The sequence below is a fragment of the Xiphophorus couchianus genome, chromosome 20 (assembly GCF_001444195.1).
Source record: "Xiphophorus couchianus chromosome 20, X_couchianus-1.0, whole genome shotgun sequence".
NCBI classification, from domain to species: Eukaryota; Metazoa; Chordata; class Actinopteri; order Cyprinodontiformes; family Poeciliidae; genus Xiphophorus; species Xiphophorus couchianus.
In genome coordinates, this window is record NC_040247.1 from 18099189 (window position 1) to 18118889 (window position 19701).

A 19701-nucleotide genomic window follows, 5' to 3' on the forward strand; every position below is an offset into this window, starting at 1 on the left:
TGGACCATGAACCGGGCCTGTTCCTGTTAGAAGAGGTGAGACTTTTAGCTCTATGGGTAAAGTGAGCATAGAGACCCGGCTGCAGGTGGTGAGCCTCAGCCAGCAGGGACTTTCTCAGGCTAAGATCGCCCGGCAGACGGGGGTCTCCAAGAGCGCCATCCAGGCTCTGCTGCAGAAGCACCGGAAGACGGGCACCGTGGAGGACCAGAAGCGCAGCGGCCGACCGCGCAAGCTGAGCGGAGCCGACGAGCGGCACATAAAGCTCATCTGCCTGCAGAACAAGAAGATGTCCAGCAGCGACATCACCTCCGAGCTGGCGTTGACGAGCGGGACCCTGGTGGACCCGTCCACCGTCAGGAGGAGCCTGGCCAGGAGTGGCCTGAGCAGGAGGCGAGGAGACAGAAGCAAAACCTGCCTGAGTGATGGCAGAGAGGATGAGGAGGAGGAGGAGGACCACAAAGAAGACGGTGACAGCCTGGAGAAGGAGCTCTCTGCTAAGGATTCAGGAGCAGAAATAACAGACTCTGATAAGAGCATCAAGAAGGAGAGTCTGGACGCTTCCAGCTCAAGTGAAGAAGCGTAGCAGCCATTTTTGTAGGCTTTATCAGGCAATATTTGCTAAATAAAACAATTATCAGCTGGTTATTGCAGCGGATGATGTATGACGGCGTGTTAGGGTCATTGTAGAAAAAGTAAGTAACTTTCCGCAAAGAAACAAAAATTTTGAGACTGAACTCAGAAATCTTTTTTTTTTTTTGGGGGGGGGACGGAATTGTTTGAAAAATCGAAAGAATTAGATTTTTTTTTTCTATAAAATTTGTAATAGTAATCTAAAAATTTCTAGCAAATATTCAACTTTTCATACTCAAGAGATTTCCAGGTTTCCTTCTAGCAATTTGCTGAGATTAATCTCTAAATTTCTGAGCTTACATTTTTTCTATCTACAATGGGCCTATTACGCCGTCATAGATGACGGGACCAGTCTGGACTTAAAGGCTCACAAAATGATAAACTGTTGGAAGAGAAACCCAAACATGGTGCATATATGCCATGTAAGCTCATATTTATAGACTTTATGTCAGTTTTTATGCCAAACAGTGTCAATCACGCTGCTACATGCACTAAACAGCAAACAAACTGTGAAGAAAAAACAATGAGTGCCTGGGGAAACCTGTTCAGATATTTTTCTTTGTTGACCCAAACAGGAAAGAATATTTCAGCAGGCTGAAGTGACCAAAAATAAAGTGAAACCAAAATGTGTTTACACAGTTGCTGTTTGAACATGTCACTTGTTCTTGTTTGTCCAGAATTATTCATACTGCTGGTAGATTCAGATTTAATGTCGTCCTGTAATTTACAGACAGGTTTCTTCTGACTGGAAGGAGGAATATTAATATTTAGAGTTCTGACTTGAATCTGTGGAGATGATTAGAGTGCCATTATTTATGCCATTATTTATGAAAATTGAAATAATAGCAGTTCCCTCACCTTTCTCTAATCTTGCTGACCCATCTTGTACTCTTAGGTCTATATCAGGTGTAGAGGAATAAAATAGAGTGAAAGTCCATCCAACTATTCACAAATAATATCATCAAACAGACTCTGCCACTTGAAATGCGGAATGCTTCGTCCAAGCAATCTTTTGCGATTTTGCACATGTGGAAATTACCATTAAATCTGCGATTTGATACATTTTGCAGCTCTACCAGGAGTCCCGCAAGCTGCAAAGACTTGGAGCTCATTACAAATATGAGTGGTCAAAATACCAGTGGAAACATGCAAAAAGCTGGTCAGTAATTGAAAGAAGCTTCTTGTTGCTGCAAAGCCAATAGAGGCTTTTCCACTGACTCTGAAGAGAGTGCTGTAAATCATTTAATATGCGATATATGTGTTCAAATGTAAATAAACATGAATTATTTTTTTCCAAATATTACACCCTTTGCACATTCTTCTTATTATTTTATGTGCTGCTAGACTAACTTAAGGCTGTGCATAATTATAGTGTAAGCAAACTGATTCAGGATTCATAAAAATATTTACCAAATAAAAATCTGAATAGTGTGGTGTGCATTTGTTTTGATCCCTCCTCTGAGTCAGTTTCGCTGCAAGTCGTTTAGAGTATGTCTCTACCAGCTTTTGACGTTAAACTTTTTGCCCAGTCAGCTCAACCACAGTTGATCTTGCAACATATTCTCAATTGGATTCATGTCTGGACTTTGACTAGGCTATTTTAACCCACGATGGAAGATGAACCTCTGGCCTAGCCCCAAGTTTTTTGGAGCCTCTGACTGTTTTTCTTCCAAATTTCCTTGTATTTTGATCTATTCGTCTTCCTATAAGCTTAGACCAGATTCCCTTCCTCCTCTAAAGCGAGGAGGAAGAGGCAGCATCAGGCTCCCCACAGCCTGATGCTATTTTCCTCTGCAAACAGCTGAAAAGTTTACTTTTGGTTTCATTTGACCGGAACACCTTCTTTGTCTGCTGCATTGTCTAAATTGGAACTGGCCGTCTTACAGCTCTAACTCAGGTTTCGTTTTTGTTTCATAACAAAGAGTTATCCTAACGACATACTTTCCACCTGAGCTGTGATCTCTGGAGGTCCTCCAGGCTTTTTATTTTCCACTTCGTCTTCTTCTGCTGCTTCTCTGATTTGTGATCTCGTTATCCAGCCAGTTTAAGTGGGCGGCTGTGTATTGCTATTGTCCGTGCTCTAACCATTTTCAAATGAGGGACTCTACAGTTTTCTGAGATGTCTGACACTTGGAATGTTGATTTATAAGCCATCCCTCCTATACACTTTTCCAGAACGTTCTCCTGACCTCTCTACAGTGTTTTTCAGTATTCATGATGTGAGATTAGATGGCATATGACACATTAGATTTACAAATTAGGTGGCCTCTGGAGGCAGTCAGTGGCACTAGATGTATCTGAGTGAAAAATGATCAAAACAAAAGAATGGATCCCTTCTAAACACCCCAAAACGAAGGTGATATTTGTCGCTGTGAAGTGACAAATATTGAAAAGATCAAGAGGGATGAACATTCCTGAAAGTCGCTGTGCTGTGGATTCAGTGAGCTGTTTTTTTTTTTTTGGAGTAATGTCTTTCATCAAACTTTGGCCGCACAAAGCAGCACTGTGAAGTCTGTATGTCCAAAACTAGCTCAGTAGTGTGAAGTTTCCCTGTTTAACCTTTAGGAGGTTTTGGTTGTCAGTCAGTAGCACCTTCCACAGAATCAGACAATGTCCTGCTGTGATCCTCTTTGCTGCAGGCACATTGTAATTGATAGTAATGAAGCCTAATAAGAACAAGCATCACTTAAGCGTGCAAACATGTCATGCTTACAAGGAGCAGCCCATGTGCCGTAACATGCCCAGCTGACATCCATGATTAATGAGCGCAGTGTGCATGGCTGCCACAGCTGTTCTCCACACTTGCTGTCTTGCTTAGTGTACATCACAGCCTGGATCTGCTTTGTTCTTACACTGCCTGGTCAGGATAAAAGCCACCACCAAACAAAAAAGGTCACACACGCTAATATTTTTGTTAGACTGGCACACATTCGCTTCTGCAACGTCTCAAGATTAATTTCCGTCCAGCGTTGTTGTGAAAGAACAACTCTTTGGCAGTTTTATCCTGATTAATCTTGACATTGTTGGAATATGCCTGTGCCATCAAGGAAGAAAACATCCACTGATCTAATGACCTGGTAATCCAGTTTATTCAGCTGGCCACAATCTTTTGGCAGGCATCAAGATGAACAGAAATAAGTGTTTAAAATATAAAACTATCTGCATACTGAAGGCAAATAACGCCTGAGTTTCACTTTTGGACTTGATTTCCTGTCATAAATTAATTCCTCAATGATATCCTAACTATTTAATATATGTATGGTGGTATAACTGTACACATTTCTATCAGAAACCTGACAAAAAGACATCAATGTCATAATCAATACAGCCGGTCCTTTTAGGCCAAATTCTAGCTCAAGTAAAAAGCAATAATTTAGGAGGTGCTGTTCCTCCTGGACATGAAAAGAAGACTCAGCAGCTGCTGCAGACACAAAGCAAAAGAAAAAAAAATAACCAAGTTGTGTTGGTGAAATGTCATATAATGCATCTCTCAAAGTGGTACAAGAAAGGTTTTTCTCCGAGGGTTGTCACATTAAAATCCTCAGAGAGGCTCCACATCTCTTCTCCCACACACAGAGACTCAACAGATGGCATCAAATGAGCCTGCAAATAATTTACGTCCACATCAGACATAAAATGCAAAAATCACATAATGTGTAGACATGATGGCTCAGAAGCAATGGCAACCTCTCTTTAGATTTGTTAAAATTAGAAAGGAGCTTCTAGCTTCTTCTTTAAAAGCACTACTCCACTAAGTAGTAGTGCTTAGTGCCACCTTTATAAACCCACAGAGATACAGAACCATCAGGTCTGTATCTCTGTGGTCTGAGCCTGAACACTCTGGACAGAAACATGAAAAGCAGCACAAGGTCTCCGTTTGTGTCCATTTTTAGTCACTGGTGCAATAAAAACAAGCTAAGGCTTCTCTTAGTAAAACCTCCTGCTTTTAGATTAACATAGGAATGAAAATTAGACCAATGACTGGACGCAAAGTCTGCAAAGTTACAGGATATAGCACCTTGCAAAAGTTTTGAAAACCCAAATTTTAAAGTGTTTTGTTGGGATTTTGCTTCATGGACAAACAGTGGTGCATAACTGTGAATTGGGAAGAAAATATGACATAGTTTTCAAGTTTATGACTTTAAATAATCCGAATAATCCAGGTGTAGAAGCAACAGGTGTAACTTCAATCTTGAGAGGTTTTCTTATTTTTGAAGACTTCTTTTAGCATCTTGTGGCCTGCTTTCAGCATGAGCTTCCTTTGAATGTCTCCCTCTTGTAAACTATTTTCTATAAAGTTAAATGGCTAATTTTAGCCAGGTTAAGAGGAAATGAATGTGTCTTCATTTATTCCCCACCAGAAATTATATATATATTAAATTGCACTCCACAGAAACCTTTAAAAAGGGTTTTTCTTCCGTTTTAATTGTCTATATTACTTATTTTATGTTTTTATATGTTTTACCTGGGTAAACATTCATGCTTTGCTGCTGGCACATCTGAATTTTACCACTGCAGGACAGTTAGGATTTTTTTCTATTCTAATCTATTAAATTAATAAAAGTAAATTTTATTTAGATAAAATGTGAAAAACCAGGACTTTTTTGAACCACTTTTAGGCATAAAAGTTAAGGTAATTCATATTTAAAACGTTTTTAAAACACAGCAGCATCCCGTTTGTCTTATTAAGAGCTGCAGCTCTTTATCTCATAATTAGAGCAGCGCAGGTATTTGTTGTACAAGTGTGAATTAAAGGTCGAATCAAGAGTTTTTAACATAAGTTAACCTGAAAAAAGTATATTGGTCAGTCGTTCCATTAAATTTTAAGGGACATGCTTTACAAATCAAGAATTTTCAGCTGTGAATGTTTTTGTCTTGCCCGTTTTCTTACAATGAAATAAAAACACTTTACTCAAGATCCTAAGTAAATTAGTCCTGCTATATTTCTAAGTGCAGTACAAACTTTGGCTCAGTTTAGTTTGAATACTGAAAACAAGAGGAAAGACAGCCAACTTTGACTAAAGCAAAATCAAACATCCAGCTGATCTAAAACTTACCAAAAAGTAAAAATAAAATGTTTCAAAACCTCAGTATCCAGCAAATATCCTCACACAAGCCGTGGGCTTCTCGTTTTATTGTTCCCGTCAGATGAATGAGACAAAACATGCAAACTAATTTTGAATTGCTTGTAGATGTATGATTATGACTAAACCAGTGCTCTAATAATCATCTTCCTCAGCAAATGAGTAAAGGAAAAAAAAAAGAAGCTTTCATTGAAAAAATGTCAACCATAAACAAAGAAAACAAAAAAACATGTTTGTAGATGAACATTCTTAAGTTTTTATATGATCTCTCACTATGCTCAACTGCTTTGTTTTAGTAGAGAAATGATAAAATTCCAACATTTTGCAAAAACACAAAAAGACGATTGGGAAATAAAGGATAATCTACAAATCATTAGAATAACAGTCATTTAATACAACTAACATGTTTATACAGAGAAAGACCCAGCAGTTTTCTGCAAAAACTGATGGAAAACAAACGCAGAAACTATGAAACAATAAGCCGTGAATCTTATCGCCGGGTTGCCGTTTGTGAGCTCGTGTTCAGGACCGGTTCACAGATTTTCCAAAGCAACAAAAGGAACGTCGAGCTGTTAGAATAGGCACCGGATTTCTAACATGCCACACGGCATGAACAAAATGAATGAATAAGGGCGAACGCTCCGTCTTAATTAGCTCTGACCTTTACAAACAGTCCGCCCTGAGGCACTGATACATATCTGACGCTCAACTTGTGCACCAGAGATAACGGCCGCCTCATGAAGCATACCCTCAGACGAGACAAACAGCCTCTGCTGAATGCAAATCCAGCAGATTTGATCAAGTATATTACACATTATCGTCATCATCATCTCTGATATTACCCTTCGGTTTTTGTTTGGTTAAACAAGAAAACATGGCTGTGATAATTACCTGCACGGTTCCTCCCCACATCAGCAAGAATGTTAAATTAATCCTGGAAAAAATAACAACAAAAAAAACTCTTGCATACAAAAATACATCAGATCTAACATTTCAAAAATAGTCTGTTATCACAGATCTACATGAATGCATCTTAATAAATTAGAATATCTTTGAAAATGTAGTTTATTTCATATAATCGAAATCAGAAGGTGAAACTCCTTTTTATTACACTAATATATTTAAAGTGTTCATTTCTTTTAATTTTGATGGTTGTGGCTTTCAGTTAAAAAAAAACCCCAGAAAATTTAAACATTACATACAGTCAAGGAAAAAAACTATTTATAAACAGATATGTTATGGTCACAATATAGATTTCCACAATCATAGAGAATAAAAAACCAAAGTATCTGACTGATCATATCGCAATGTATCCGAGTCTCTTAATGGAAAGTTAGGTGGAAAGAAAAACTGTGAAAAAAGTGCACAAATCAACTGGGATAACTTCAGCGTTGAAAGGATTGTGAATAGTTTGGGGGAAATGGTGAAGAGGCACCTGGAACTTACTCTTTGTGCTGAACCATAGGCAACATCAGAAGTGTCTTATCTGCTCTAAAAAAAAAAAGGATACGTGAAACCAAGTCTTTACTCTTCCCCCAGCCAACCCGAGCCTCCTAAAGACCAGCACCTCCGTATTATGGTGCACTAATTCAGTAATTCATACAAAAGGAGCCCTGACTTTTCAGTACAGTGACATTTCTGCATTAAAAATCCATTTCCACCTAACATTAATTTTCTGAGGAACTGAATGTTGTAATAGCTGTAAATTAAATCCATCAACATTTACAGAAATAAACACTTGAAATATAACCCAGTGCATAATGAATAATAAGTGAATTACTGAAACAGCATCTCTGTTCAAATATATTCTAATTTACTGAGCCGAACCTCGCTGCTCTATGATGGATAAAATATCTCAGACAAACAGCTGAAATTACAACAAGTTCACTAAACAAAGTGGCTGCTATCGCGGTGCCAGATGCATGCAGATGAGACTCTGCACTGCAGGGAGAGAACAGTAGAGACCGTAAAGCATGAAGCGACCGTTTTGTGTTTATTTGTGTGTGTAGGTGTGTGAACCTTCAGCCATATTGATTCGTACAGAGAGAAAACAGCTTGATGTGCAGCTGCTGCATGCAGGGGTGTTGAACAAGTTCCCAGTCTGTTCAGGCAGTCGGCCTTCGTCTCCTTCTCATTACTCCATCCATCCTCCTGAAATCGACCCTGAAAAGTGCCGTTCAAAGACCCCCTCTTCTATTGCAATGGATTTTCTGCCACATGTTGCAGCTGTTACGATGCACTGATGACTATTAAGTTAGAAAGTATTTGCAGTTTGACACTGACAGGAGAGCGGGGCGTAGGGAGGCGATTTTTGAAGAGGAGGAACGGATGGTCTGAAGTCACAGGCAGAAGAGGCGAGAACCTTTGCCGCCGTCCTCGTCCTCTCCCTCCGGGATGCGGGGCAGCATGGCCGAGCGGGTCAAACCCCAAAAGCGAGGCGGAGACAAGTCCTTCTTGGTGGCCGTGAACTTCCAGCCCATGTGAGAGCCGCAGGTCCGGCACTGAGCGATGGTCCAGGCGTACCTGAGAGGAAAGAGAAATTAAACGATAAGTCATCATTTATGTGTAGTGTAATGTTCCTAGAAATCGTATTCACTTTAAAAATCCACCCTTTTCCTAAGTGGTCTCAGTTGTACATATTGACATATATGTACAACTGTAAATACAAAAACTCACAAGACAATTGGATGAGGAATAAAGTCTGAAAATATATGTCTGTTATCGTTTTTTCCATCTTTATCCAGTCCTGGAATCCAGCATGAAGTATCAGATTATCTTAGTGGTCAATAGGAAAACACACCTGAGAAGCTAAAAGTTGATAAAAAAAATGCTTTTAAAAGTATTCTGTATAAATAACGAGATCACCTTATCAGTCCAGTACTAAGGTCCTTACACTGGCTACTTATAGAGTTTATAATCTCCCTAACAAAGCATTTACTAGTAAAAGTCTGGACTACATCTCTGATCTTCTTCAATGATATAATCCACTAAGACCTTTAAGATAATCTGAATAAAATCTACTAACCACTTTAAGAGTTAAAACCAAACACAAAGCAGAATCACTTTTCATGCACCAAACATTTGGAAGAAGCTTCCTGTACGCTGCATTAATGCTCCCAACAAGGCTAAAAATATTTTTATTTGCTGTTGCATACGCTTAACCTAGTTTTTTAACTTTATTTTAAAATCTGTGTAATCTAAATATGTTTCAATTTGTTTTATCTTAATGTATGTTGCTGTTAACTTCAACACATGAGCACTTTTAGTTGCTTTTGTTCAAAAAGTGCTACATAAATAAGGTTGCAATGGCTTAATAAGAACATAATTTCACAAGAAAGCTTTTCTTAACTCTAATCCCACTGACTGAATTCACCTCAAGAGCCTCTGTCCAAACAGCTCTTTGTTTTTGGAAATCTTTACTGAGTTTCTGTTCGGTCATGTACACCTTTCCTTTAGTGGTGTGTAATTTTACACACCACTAAAGGACAGGGAGTGTTATTTTGACCCCTCAAAGTCTCAGTCAGGATGTTTTGACTGAGACTGAGACAAAGAATATGTGCAGCTCTGCATGAATAAATCCCAGTCCAGAATCTAAATCATTGGGTCTAATTCATTTAACTTTAAAAGTACACTCACCAGAGTTCATCTACAGTGAAAATGAATTATTCAATAATTCAAACACACTAGCAAAGGACAAAATCAAAGTCTCCATGTCTTGTAATTCCCAAACTCCCTACTGAGACCTGCACCAAAACAATGCACCAAATTCTGAACAGACCAACACAGATTGAGTGAAATGCAGATCATCTAAAAGAAATGGTGAAGAAAAAAAGAGCAACAGTGACTCTGCACTGCTGCTTTTACACAGACAGGGCAGGGTTGTTATATTTTTAAAGTAAACCAATGCTTTTGGTCTCAAAAACCTTTTGTTCCTCTGCAGCAGTACATTTTATCCATTTAGAAATACAACCCCGTGAAGGTTTTACAGTTTGTGCAGCGTCTCGACCTTCCTAAGAGCTGAAGCTCCATCTTTGTGTTGCTAGCTATTGTGTTTGTCGCATTAGATCCTGTTTAAATAAAAAGGTAAAGGCACTTCTGACCAGAGCAGATATGAAGCAGAGGGAAAACACAAACACTGGTGAATTCATGCTGACTTCTAAACACATTTAACAAAAGTTTAAGGTCAGAGGTCAACTGAACACAGTGAGAGTTACCCTGGAAACCAGCTGTGCAGTGTGGAGGGCCTGCCGACCAGGTTCAGGTTGTTGGCTTTGTAGACAGTCAGCGTTTCATGAACGTAACCGTGAGGGTTGACGTATGCCGCCATGGGGCCGTACAAAGACAAGCTGGTGGAGGAGAAACAGGCAACAAGTCATTAGCTGAGAAACTCACTGAAGACTTAAAAAATAATTACATTTAAATATAAGCGATAATTCTGCTGTGTCTGAGTCCAGCAGTTTGTTCAACAACCTCAGATTGCATGGTTATGTACGGTTAACAATCACAAAGAACTGTTTTCAGTCACATTTTGTAAACTAATGGATTCAAACTTAAACTGGATTTTCCTTTTTGAGTCCAAACCTGATCTTAGCCACCAAGTTCACAGAGCTCAGGAAGAGTAGTGATAGTGGCGAAGTAAAGGTGAAAAAAATGGGGGTTAATACCAACAGGCTAATAAAAATCACATTATCATGTTTTCACAAATTTTAAATCAAACCTTAAAATCAATTTTTTACTTAAGTAAATCTAAAATTCTGCCGCAGCCTAAGCTGCTTTGGTAATTTACCAAAATAAATGTGAAACATGTTAAAAAGATTTAAATAAAAGCTCTATTAAGCTTTTTCCTCTCTCACATGTTACTGTTTTTCTAAATTCAAAACATTTACTGCTTTTGCACAACGTGAGTTTGATATTTAGTATCACTGATTTGGCCAAAAGGATGCAGGAACCTGAAACAGAATTAAAAGAAAATGCATTTCGAATTTACGCAGCACTAAATTTGCTTTGTGATGGCATAGTTACTTTAAAAAAGTAACTTTAATCAGATTACTGATTACTCCTTGAAAAGGTAACTTAGTTAGATTACTGACTACTTGATTTGGAAAGTAACTAAGTTACATTAAAAGTAACTTTTTTAGTTAACTTCAGCAGCTGCTAATAACGCTCCGCCTCCTGTGAAAATTACATTGATCTTTGCCAATACTTAATGGGAAGTTATTGTATAATTGATTATAATAATCAACAATGTGTCTCCATTTATAAGGTTGAACTGAAGAGGAGATTTTTCAATGGTTACAGTATAAAAAAAACATTAGTAATTTGTGTGTGTTTTTGTGTGGTCCACTATTGTCTGGAAAACTCTAAGAAGGATTTTAAAGCCCCCATCACTTCCCCCAACCTCCAGGTTGTGCGTTACGGCCCTGCGTTTGTTGTCAGCGCACAGCGCTCCTCCTGCGGCTCCACAACTCAGCTGTCCCGCTGCACAGATTTGTGACACTTATCTTAATATTAATAACTATCATGGCGTTTAGTTGCACAACTTTACGGACTCGTTCATTCGTGGCTGTTTTCACGGTTATTGCGCTGATCATATTAGTCTCGATGTTTGCAGTTTTCTGGAGCGCAACGCGAAGCTCGACGTCATTCAGGTAATATATTAACTTAACATTAACAAAGACACAGCGGGACGGATCATCCGGGAAATGATGGACAGGGAGAGCCTGACTAAAACTGCCTTAATGACAGACAAATTCTGGGATTGATCAAGAGTCGCTTATTTCCAAGCCCAAAACCGCTTATAATAATCGGACTTGGCGACAGAAACTCAAAAAATTTCCTGTTTTTCCACCAACAAAATGCGCATTTCCCTCATCCCTCCATTGTTTAAATTTCCGTAACTGCTGATACTGTCGCATAGAAACGGCGATCACTCGACAAGACGGATAGCGGAAATAAAATTAAATTACAAAAGAAAGTAACGCACAGTAACGCAACGTGATTTCGATAAGTAACTGTAGTCTGACTACTGGATATGAAATAGCAACGCGTTAGATGACTCGTTACTGAAAAAAGTGGTCCGACTTCACTGCCTGTTACATAATCACATATTTTGCTAACAAAATCCTAACTATAAAATTTGTTGTGTTTATTCAAAAGTAATACAATAAAACTAGAAACATGTTTCAATGCTGTAAATATATAATTTCAGATACTTTGATGCGACTGTTTGGATCAAATATGAGACGTTCAAGCTTTTCCTTTTTTTCTTTTCAAAAACATCACTGCTGTCAAGATTTTCCAAGATGAAATTATGTCATATGTAATTATGTTTTTCTTAGATCCCTAATTGAAAATGCATTAGCAAGACACAGTTATTATTTCTGAATGCATCACAGATCTGGCAGCACACATAATCGCTGGTTAACTCTGATGATCTTGGTGACTAAACCACACTTTTGTCTGGAAAAATATCCATCGCGGCTCTGGACAATTTCCCAGGTCTTTAGCGTCTTTGTGTGTTTCTGCTGCACAAAGAGGTGACCCAAAACACATCACAGGCGGCTGGAAAATGACATTAGATAACAGAGACTGTCGGTGTGGAGGTGCCAGGTTTACTCATGACGTAACTCTGAATCTATACAACTTCCAGGCAAACGAGCCTCAACCTCAATGCGTTTGTAATGGCAGTGATTACAGAGGAAAAAGGTTTGCTTTATTCTGCTTTTTTATAAAATAAAACAGCCAACTTTTGTGTGGATAGATGTACAAATTGTACATTTTAAGAGCCTTGTAAGATTATTCAGACCTCAAACTTTTGCACATTTTGTAAAACAACAAACCATAAAACAATTTTTAAGCCATATATTGATTACAGCGTCATAATACAAGTCTCAAAAACCAGTAAACTGTAATTTTGTAAAGAACGCCTAATGCGGGAACCGGAAGATATTTTAAATATCCAAAAATAAAACACAGAAATCAATAAAAAGGAAATAAAAGCCACACATAGTCAAAACCATAAGTAAAATAGAATATTATGTCTCTGTAAACAAAAATGTAAAATCACAATGGAAATGATTGAGCTCATTTTCATTTATCATGCAACTACCGGTAATTGATTGATTGCTTTTTGTGATAAGCTTAGAGTCAAATGTTTTTCAGCCTACAACAGATTTTCACCAATGAACAACAGTGATTTGGCTCCATTCACCTTCACATCAACCACAAGCAGCTTACCACAGCATTATGCCGTCTCCACCATGTTTTACTGTGGGAATGGCGTGTCCAGCTGAGTCCAGGATGACGTGTATTACTAGTTTCCAGCACGCGTGTCATTCCTTGTAGTCACTCCAACATTAACGCCAGCTTTGTGAAGTGAAGGTCCAGTAGATGTCATGTTGACAGATTTTCCACCTGAGTTGTGGATCTCCGCAGCTCTTCCAGAGTTACTGTTAGCTGCTTTTCATATCAAAAGCCTCCTCGTCTGGCCGGTCAGCTTAACCGGATGAACATTTTTTTGGTAAATTTGCCTTTGTTCTGGACTTTTTTTGTGTCTTTTGGATTCAGCAGACATATGAGATTTTCAAAGTGAAACTTCTTCACAACTTCAGGGAAACTTCTGATTTCAAAGACATTATTGTGACATTTAGAAATAGAAATCATATTCAAACTGACGTAAAACAAGAAACGTTTGGTCTGATTTAACTTCAGACAATAAGAAAAAAAGGCGCATGTGTCTTTTTATTCAGTGTATGTAAACCTCTGGTTTCAACTGTATATATTTCATTCAAAGCACTAGAACAGTTTCATTTAGTGTCTTATTTTAATCTCTTGACTCCTTTATGGACCTGGGGTTGCATTTCGGCCCTTATTTGTTTTATGTATTTCTCAATCAGAAATCCATTAAAATTACAATTTTGATATTTAAATTGAAAGAAGTCACAGCAAAATAAGTTCTCACCTGAAGATCTCATTCTTTGTCGTAATTTCTGTGTCTTGACACTGCTTACAGCACAGCGACGTACACTGAAGAGAAGACATAACACCAAATTAACACTCAATATGCGTCAAACGTTACCTCTGATAAATACCGATCGATGACAAAGCTGTAAAATTCATCTTAAACCTCCAGGCTTCAACAAGAGAAACTCAGGTGAAAGCAAGTTTTTAAAAAAACCCTGAACACATCCACCTTACAAGTAAACAGAGCTGCCCTCTATTTAAAGTATGTTGGAAGAGTTACTTTACCTTTTTTACTTCAAATTATTTGTCTATTATCAACTCGGTATAAAAGACAACAAAAATTGTGTCCTTGTACAACAGCTTAATGCTAATAATGTAAACAATTTGTTTCAAAAAAAGGATATGACCCTATTGGTGTTTTATCAAGTCAATCACAAACCTTTTCTATGACAGCTAAATATGAGAGTCATAACAACCTGACCTTAGTGGTCTCTATTTGTACTTAGAATCATCACTTGATCAGGACAGGAATGTGTAAATGAGGAGGCGACTGAGTTGATGAGAAGTAACTTTCCCTCAAACTATGGCTACAAAATGTTCTGCACAGAGCTGATAAATTACTGAAATGAATCATGCAGAACATTTGACTGTTTGTATCGACATGGAAGAACTTATAGACATTCCTGTCCTAACTCGCCCTGACACATACACAGGGTTTAAACATACAGAATAACCAGGATGACAAAGACCAGACTGCCTTGTAATGTGTAACATAATCACGTGAAGAAAGGCTGGAGTGACGTATTCAGAAAAAAAAAGCTTCAATATTGTGTTCACCTTTCACCCCAAACACAATAAGCATCCCTCTGCCATATTTTCCAGCTGTTAAAATCAAATCAACCAACATTTACTTTTGTTTCATAGTAAGTTAACTCTGGAATGAATCTTTGCAGCAACAAATTGTCTGCCGGCTGAACCCAGCCCTGGAACTGGATCCCATCACAACATGAGGAAAATGACGTCGCAGCACAGGGACACTGTGACCTTTGCTTACCCGGTCCATGATGTCCAGCTCGCAGCGGAGTCTCTGGATGGCGCTGCCGATCTTGAGCAGCTGGAGTCGCAGAGCGTCGTCTATGGGGAGACAGGCAGCCACCCTGTAGGAGAAGTCTGACACAAGCCAGACAGAAGCAGAGGAGATGGATGAAATAAACAGGAGAGAGCAAAGCGAGCACAAACAAGAGCCAGACACGCACGGACGTGCATGATCGATGAGCAGTAAACCGGAGAGTGGCTGACCTACGGCGTTTGTTGGGAGTGAGTCATCCTTCAGGTTCTCGTCCCATTCATGGAGCTGCTTCTTCACTCTGTTCATGAGCGACTCCTGCGAGGTTGAGCCACGGGAACAAAGGTGTACATTCAGTTCTGTGAGATGTTCTTTAGAGAATAATGGGCCGTGTTGTATAAGTGGACTGCAGCACTCACAGAGTCGTAGAGAGAGTAGACCCAGGGAGGCCATGGAGTCAGGCTGGCACAGTGAAACTTCCTCTGTAAACAGAAACGAATCCACCAGATCTTCAGTTTTTAATTTAACTCCCCTGGTTCTGGTATGAAGTGAGGCATACACATTTGTCTGTTCACGGAGAAGCGTCTGACCTGCTGGCTCAACCAGCGCTGGGCCTGTTTACAGCTCTGAGCTCTGAGTTTGGAGGAGGGGGACATGTGGAGCCTTGAAAGTGGCGTCAGCTGCACAGCAGAGAGCGGGTCTGGAAGGATCCGTTCGGGCAGGATCTGCACTTTGGCCTGTCTGATTCTGAGAGACACAGAAGGAAGGTGATGAATCGCAGCACAAACATGTGATGTCTGGAGTAAATGTTAGGAAGTGTATGACAGGAAGTATGTAAAAAGTGAGAGCTGCTGCAACAAGAAAGCCAGCAAAGAGCAATAAAACTTACGTAACTGGTACAAAATAAATTTAATACAGATTAAACAAATGTTTCTTCTCAGGAGGAGAACTTAAAGCACAAGATAAAAAGGTTAATTTAAGTGAGCAATAGTTGAAGTGCTCTAATGTCTGGAGATATCGCTATAATAGGAGCTCATAACAAGATTACGGCCAACAATTCGTGTGTATTATATAATCGTAAGTAAAAAGATGGAGATGTGTCTTAATAAGAACTTGCTTATATTGAAAGAAAATCTCAGTGATTTCCTGGGCAGAGGAGGATGGTAGTTAAAATGATGTATGTCACGGCTCCAGCAGTGACGTAAGAAGCCTCAATTCAGAAACACTTCCTTGGTTCATAAACAAACAACCCCTCATTACAAACTGGGACAACAGAAAATACGTTAATTACATAAAAGGTACAATATATTCATATTTTATCAACCAACTATGTGTTTATTTACCCAAGTTAAAAGGATTAAAGATAAAGCCTTGAAAAAGGAAAATATGTTATTTCAGACAAGATTAACGCCAACATATTGTATCTTCTTCAAGATCTCCATTGTGTTATTCAAAGCAAACTAATAAATTACTGAAGAAAACACGAAACGTTTTCACCACATTTTGTCCAACTACAATCAACAGGAACACCAAATAATTTGGTTAAAGCTTCACCAAATTGATCAAGTCACATGAAAAGAGAGTAAATAAGCTAAAGTTAGCCTTAACTTTCAGGAAGCTGCTCTGCATTAAATAAAATTTAAAAATCAGCAGTAGAAGAAAGACACGAGTTTATTGAAGACTGCATGGTGTGTGTGTGTGTCAAAAAATGAGGTTCCAAAGAAAATTTTCTCAAGTCCAAGTAAGGATTTAAACTTCTTAATTACAGTCCAAGTCAAATTGGTGGAAGAACAAAAGAGACAGTGCTTTTATTTTGATAAGCCATAAGTGTCTTTGTCACACAGTTAGCTGAACAGCAACCTAATGAGATGCTGGAAGCCATTTAAGTTTATGTTGTCCAGAAATTCCCCCAAGTTATTAAAATACTGTGTCCAGATGGAGAGATATCTGTGTGCTCAAAGAAGCCTTTAACAACCCACAACCCATGAACAATAAGGGAAGTAAATTATCTGTCTCTTTTTACTGCAAAACTTGCATATATTTATTAAAGTGTGTGCAAGTCTGTTTTTTTTAGCAGTAAAACATTACTGCACTCTTTGCACTCCTACAGAATTTCCTCATGTTGGATTTAATATAGGGGTTAGACTGCCCTCTAGCTGTGAACTTCTAGAGTCAATTAAATCAAGATTCAGAAAAGTTAAAACCTATATTCTTTTCTTACTGAGGTAATAGTTTTAAGGTGCTTAATATTAAGTTTTCATGCTGGGTTTAGTGTTTCAGTGTCAGCTCAGGGACTTCTTGGCATGTGGATTAACAAGAAATTGAACTGTCTCCCTTCTATCTAGTCTCAGTAATCTGATAACTCCTGTATGAACATTTACAACCTGTCCATGAATACACAAAGTATATTCTGTTGTCTCTACTGACCTGAGAAGCGAAAAGAAGTATTCAGTTTGCTTTCTCATTTCATGGGACCAAATACACTTACCCGTCTGCTTGAGTTCTGATCTCATGGACCTTAAATCTCTGCCTGCCAACAGCTTTCACTTTCACAGTTTCGATGCCATACTCCTGCTCCTCTCGGTATGCATATATTTCAGCCGTTGTTCCAAACTCAGCCTCCGGCTCGCCTGCATCACTGCAAACACATGCAGAAGCTCTGAAGTACTGGTGACCCGGAACAACTTAAAAGATTACAACAACATCTAGTTCCTCTGACTGAGAAGATAAAACATGGGTGATGGGAATTTTTATATGTTTGTGTTGTACCTGTGTGCGAGCACGGCGAAGGTTCGGTCTTTCTGGATGACGCTGCGCATCATGCTGACCTCCTGTGGCCTGAAGAGCTGCAGGGGCAGCGTCTGACCCGGTACCAGCATCACGGCTGTGTGAGGCAGCACAGGGATGGTCTGGCAGCTGTCGTCATCATGCACCGTGCGGCCGTGAAACTCCTCCATGTCTGAACCCAGGTACTGTAATCAGAACAACAAAGGTATTGTTACAAAACAAGACAACAGACAAATACACTGTAGGTGGAAAAGCAGAAACTAGCCTGTAGTAGATTAATATTTAGAAAGATAGAAAGGCTTTTCTCATCATCAAGATTTGTATTCCTAGGACAGAAGATTTAGAAAATGCATTGCCTTTCAAAAGGTATGTTTACACCTTGAACATTTTTATGCCGTCATGTCACAAGGAAACTGCAAAGAAACTCCAGAAGTCACAAAGGTGATTAGATAATAGAGTTCAAATGTGCATAATTTATTCTCAGTCCAAATCCAGCTGTTCAGTGAAGGTCTCAGAGGATTGTGAGAGAATATCAGTGAATATGTCACCGCATGAGACATAGTGGTGGCACCATCAAGTTTTGGGGATGATTTTCTTCAGCAAAAATTTTTGTAAAATGGTTAGAGCAATGGATGGAGCTAAACATCAGACAATCCTGAAATAAAACCAGTTAGAGGTTGTAAAAAAAATTAACTCTGAGGTGCAGGTTCACACTCCAGAAGGCTGAGTTGGTATGATCATTTTTTCAAAGCAATAGTGGCATAAATAGGAAAAGAGTGGAAGAAAGGAATTAGTGAAATGTTGATTGTAGAAAGAAAGAAAGAAAATCCATCCTGGACAAATAAAATGATTCCTTAAACGTAAAACTTTCCACAGATTTTCAGCTATCTTAAGCTTATTGATAGTGAGCAGTGTTGTTATTTTGGATATTTAAAATCTCAATTCAGGGAAACATTAATGCTGCTTTCTTACTACTGATATAAATACAGTGATTGTAGAAAAGAACAGCGATTTGTTCACATTTTAGAAAAGGTTATAACTGATTGCTCACAGCATGAGATGTGGGAAGACTGGGGTCAAAGGTGATGGTGCTGGGTTTTTCCGCCTCGTCACTGTCTCGGTCCTCAGTCTCCATGTCATCTTCCTCCTCTTCTTCCTCGTTGTCTGTCGCGGCACAAGTTAGTGAAGACACAGAGAGACGGGTTAGCGCTCCTTCTGCATCCCAACACAACCACAGCCGCTAAAAAACACTCTGCTGGAGCCAAACGGGCTGCTTTACAAATGTCAACAAAGACAGAAAGCGAAAGCTTCGGGATCAAAGATGGACCAGAGCGGCTTTGAAACCCGAGGAGTGGCCTTTGTTGCGGCTGTCTGCGCGGCTGTCAGGAGGAGGACACGGACTGTCCCCTGCGGACACCGTGAGACATGTCTCTGCTGCCGCCTGTTACCTGGTAGCAGCTGCAGATGGTTCCCCATGTTGTTGTTAACGTTGTCTCCTCCGTCAGCCATATCTCTCTGTTTACAATGCCAGTTCTTCTTCTATGGCGTCTTCTCTGTGCTGGGCCCAGGTGAAGGCAAGAGCGCCACCTGGTGACCGTGCGGTTTGAGAAAAATGAAAGATTTTCTTTCTCTCTTGAATCTCATTTTTTTTATTTATTTTTTTTTATTAATCTGTGAAATTTTCTAGAAATATTTTTTGAGCTTTGGGCTCCAAAAGTAAAAATAAAATAAAATTCTGAAAAAAAATAAAATCTCCGAAATTTTAAAGAAAAACAAGGAAATTTCTCGGTTTAAAAAGTTTCAAATTAGCTGCAGACTTCAGAAAACACTTTTGACCCACACCTGCAGATTATGTGGCGCCCCAAAACTGACTGGAAAATTCACACTGGACCTCAAGCATTATGGACTCTTCCTTTGTAAAATGAAATACACGTTGAAAACAGGACTCTGGACAGTCAACTTTTTCCTCAGCTCAGTGTATTTTTAACCCTATGGAGGATCTCTCAAAGTACATTGACTTAAATCAACTCCATATAAAACAGGCTCCAATTGAATGGATTTTGCTCAGAAATAGTCAAGGTCACAGTCGGTCTTTGCTGAACCTTTACACTCAAGTTTACTGCTTTTATTGAAGGGAGGATTCGATGCCTTTTATGAATTCCTAGTCATATC

The 19701-nt window shown here is 39.0% G+C and overlaps 1 protein-coding gene across 1 annotated transcript; it reads right to left on the reverse strand.

Annotated features, from left to right (window-relative positions):
* Window positions 1–6087: 6087 nt before the first annotated feature.
* crbn (cereblon) lies at window positions 6088–19110 on the reverse strand. The gene is made up of 11 exons (XM_028003548.1): window positions 18978–19110; window positions 18581–18693; window positions 17512–17714; window positions 17231–17380; window positions 15333–15489; window positions 15162–15224; window positions 14976–15060; window positions 14731–14846; window positions 13675–13739; window positions 9929–10060; window positions 6088–8237 (listed from the first exon to the last, which is right to left on the reverse strand). Exons 1-11 carry the CDS (start codon window positions 19036–19038, stop codon window positions 8054–8056), a joined length of 1329 nt encoding a protein of 442 aa, XP_027859349.1. The 5' UTR covers window positions 19039–19110; the 3' UTR covers window positions 6088–8053.
* Window positions 19111–19701: the final 591 nt, after the last annotated feature.

Excerpts from the sequence above, each read along its gene's own strand:
- crbn (XM_028003548.1), bottom strand. The coding sequence starts at position 19,038 with ATGGCTGACGGAGGAGACAACGTTAACAACAACATGGGGAACCATCTG. Across the intron at positions 15,225-15,332 it reads AGCGCTGGTTGAGCCAGCAG|AGGAAGTTTCACTGTGCCAG; the intron begins GTCAGACGCTTC and ends TTCTGTTTACAG. Across the intron at positions 13,740-14,730 it reads AGCTGGACATCATGGACCGG|TGTACGTCGCTGTGCTGTAA; the intron begins GTAAGCAAAGGT and ends TCTTCTCTTCAG.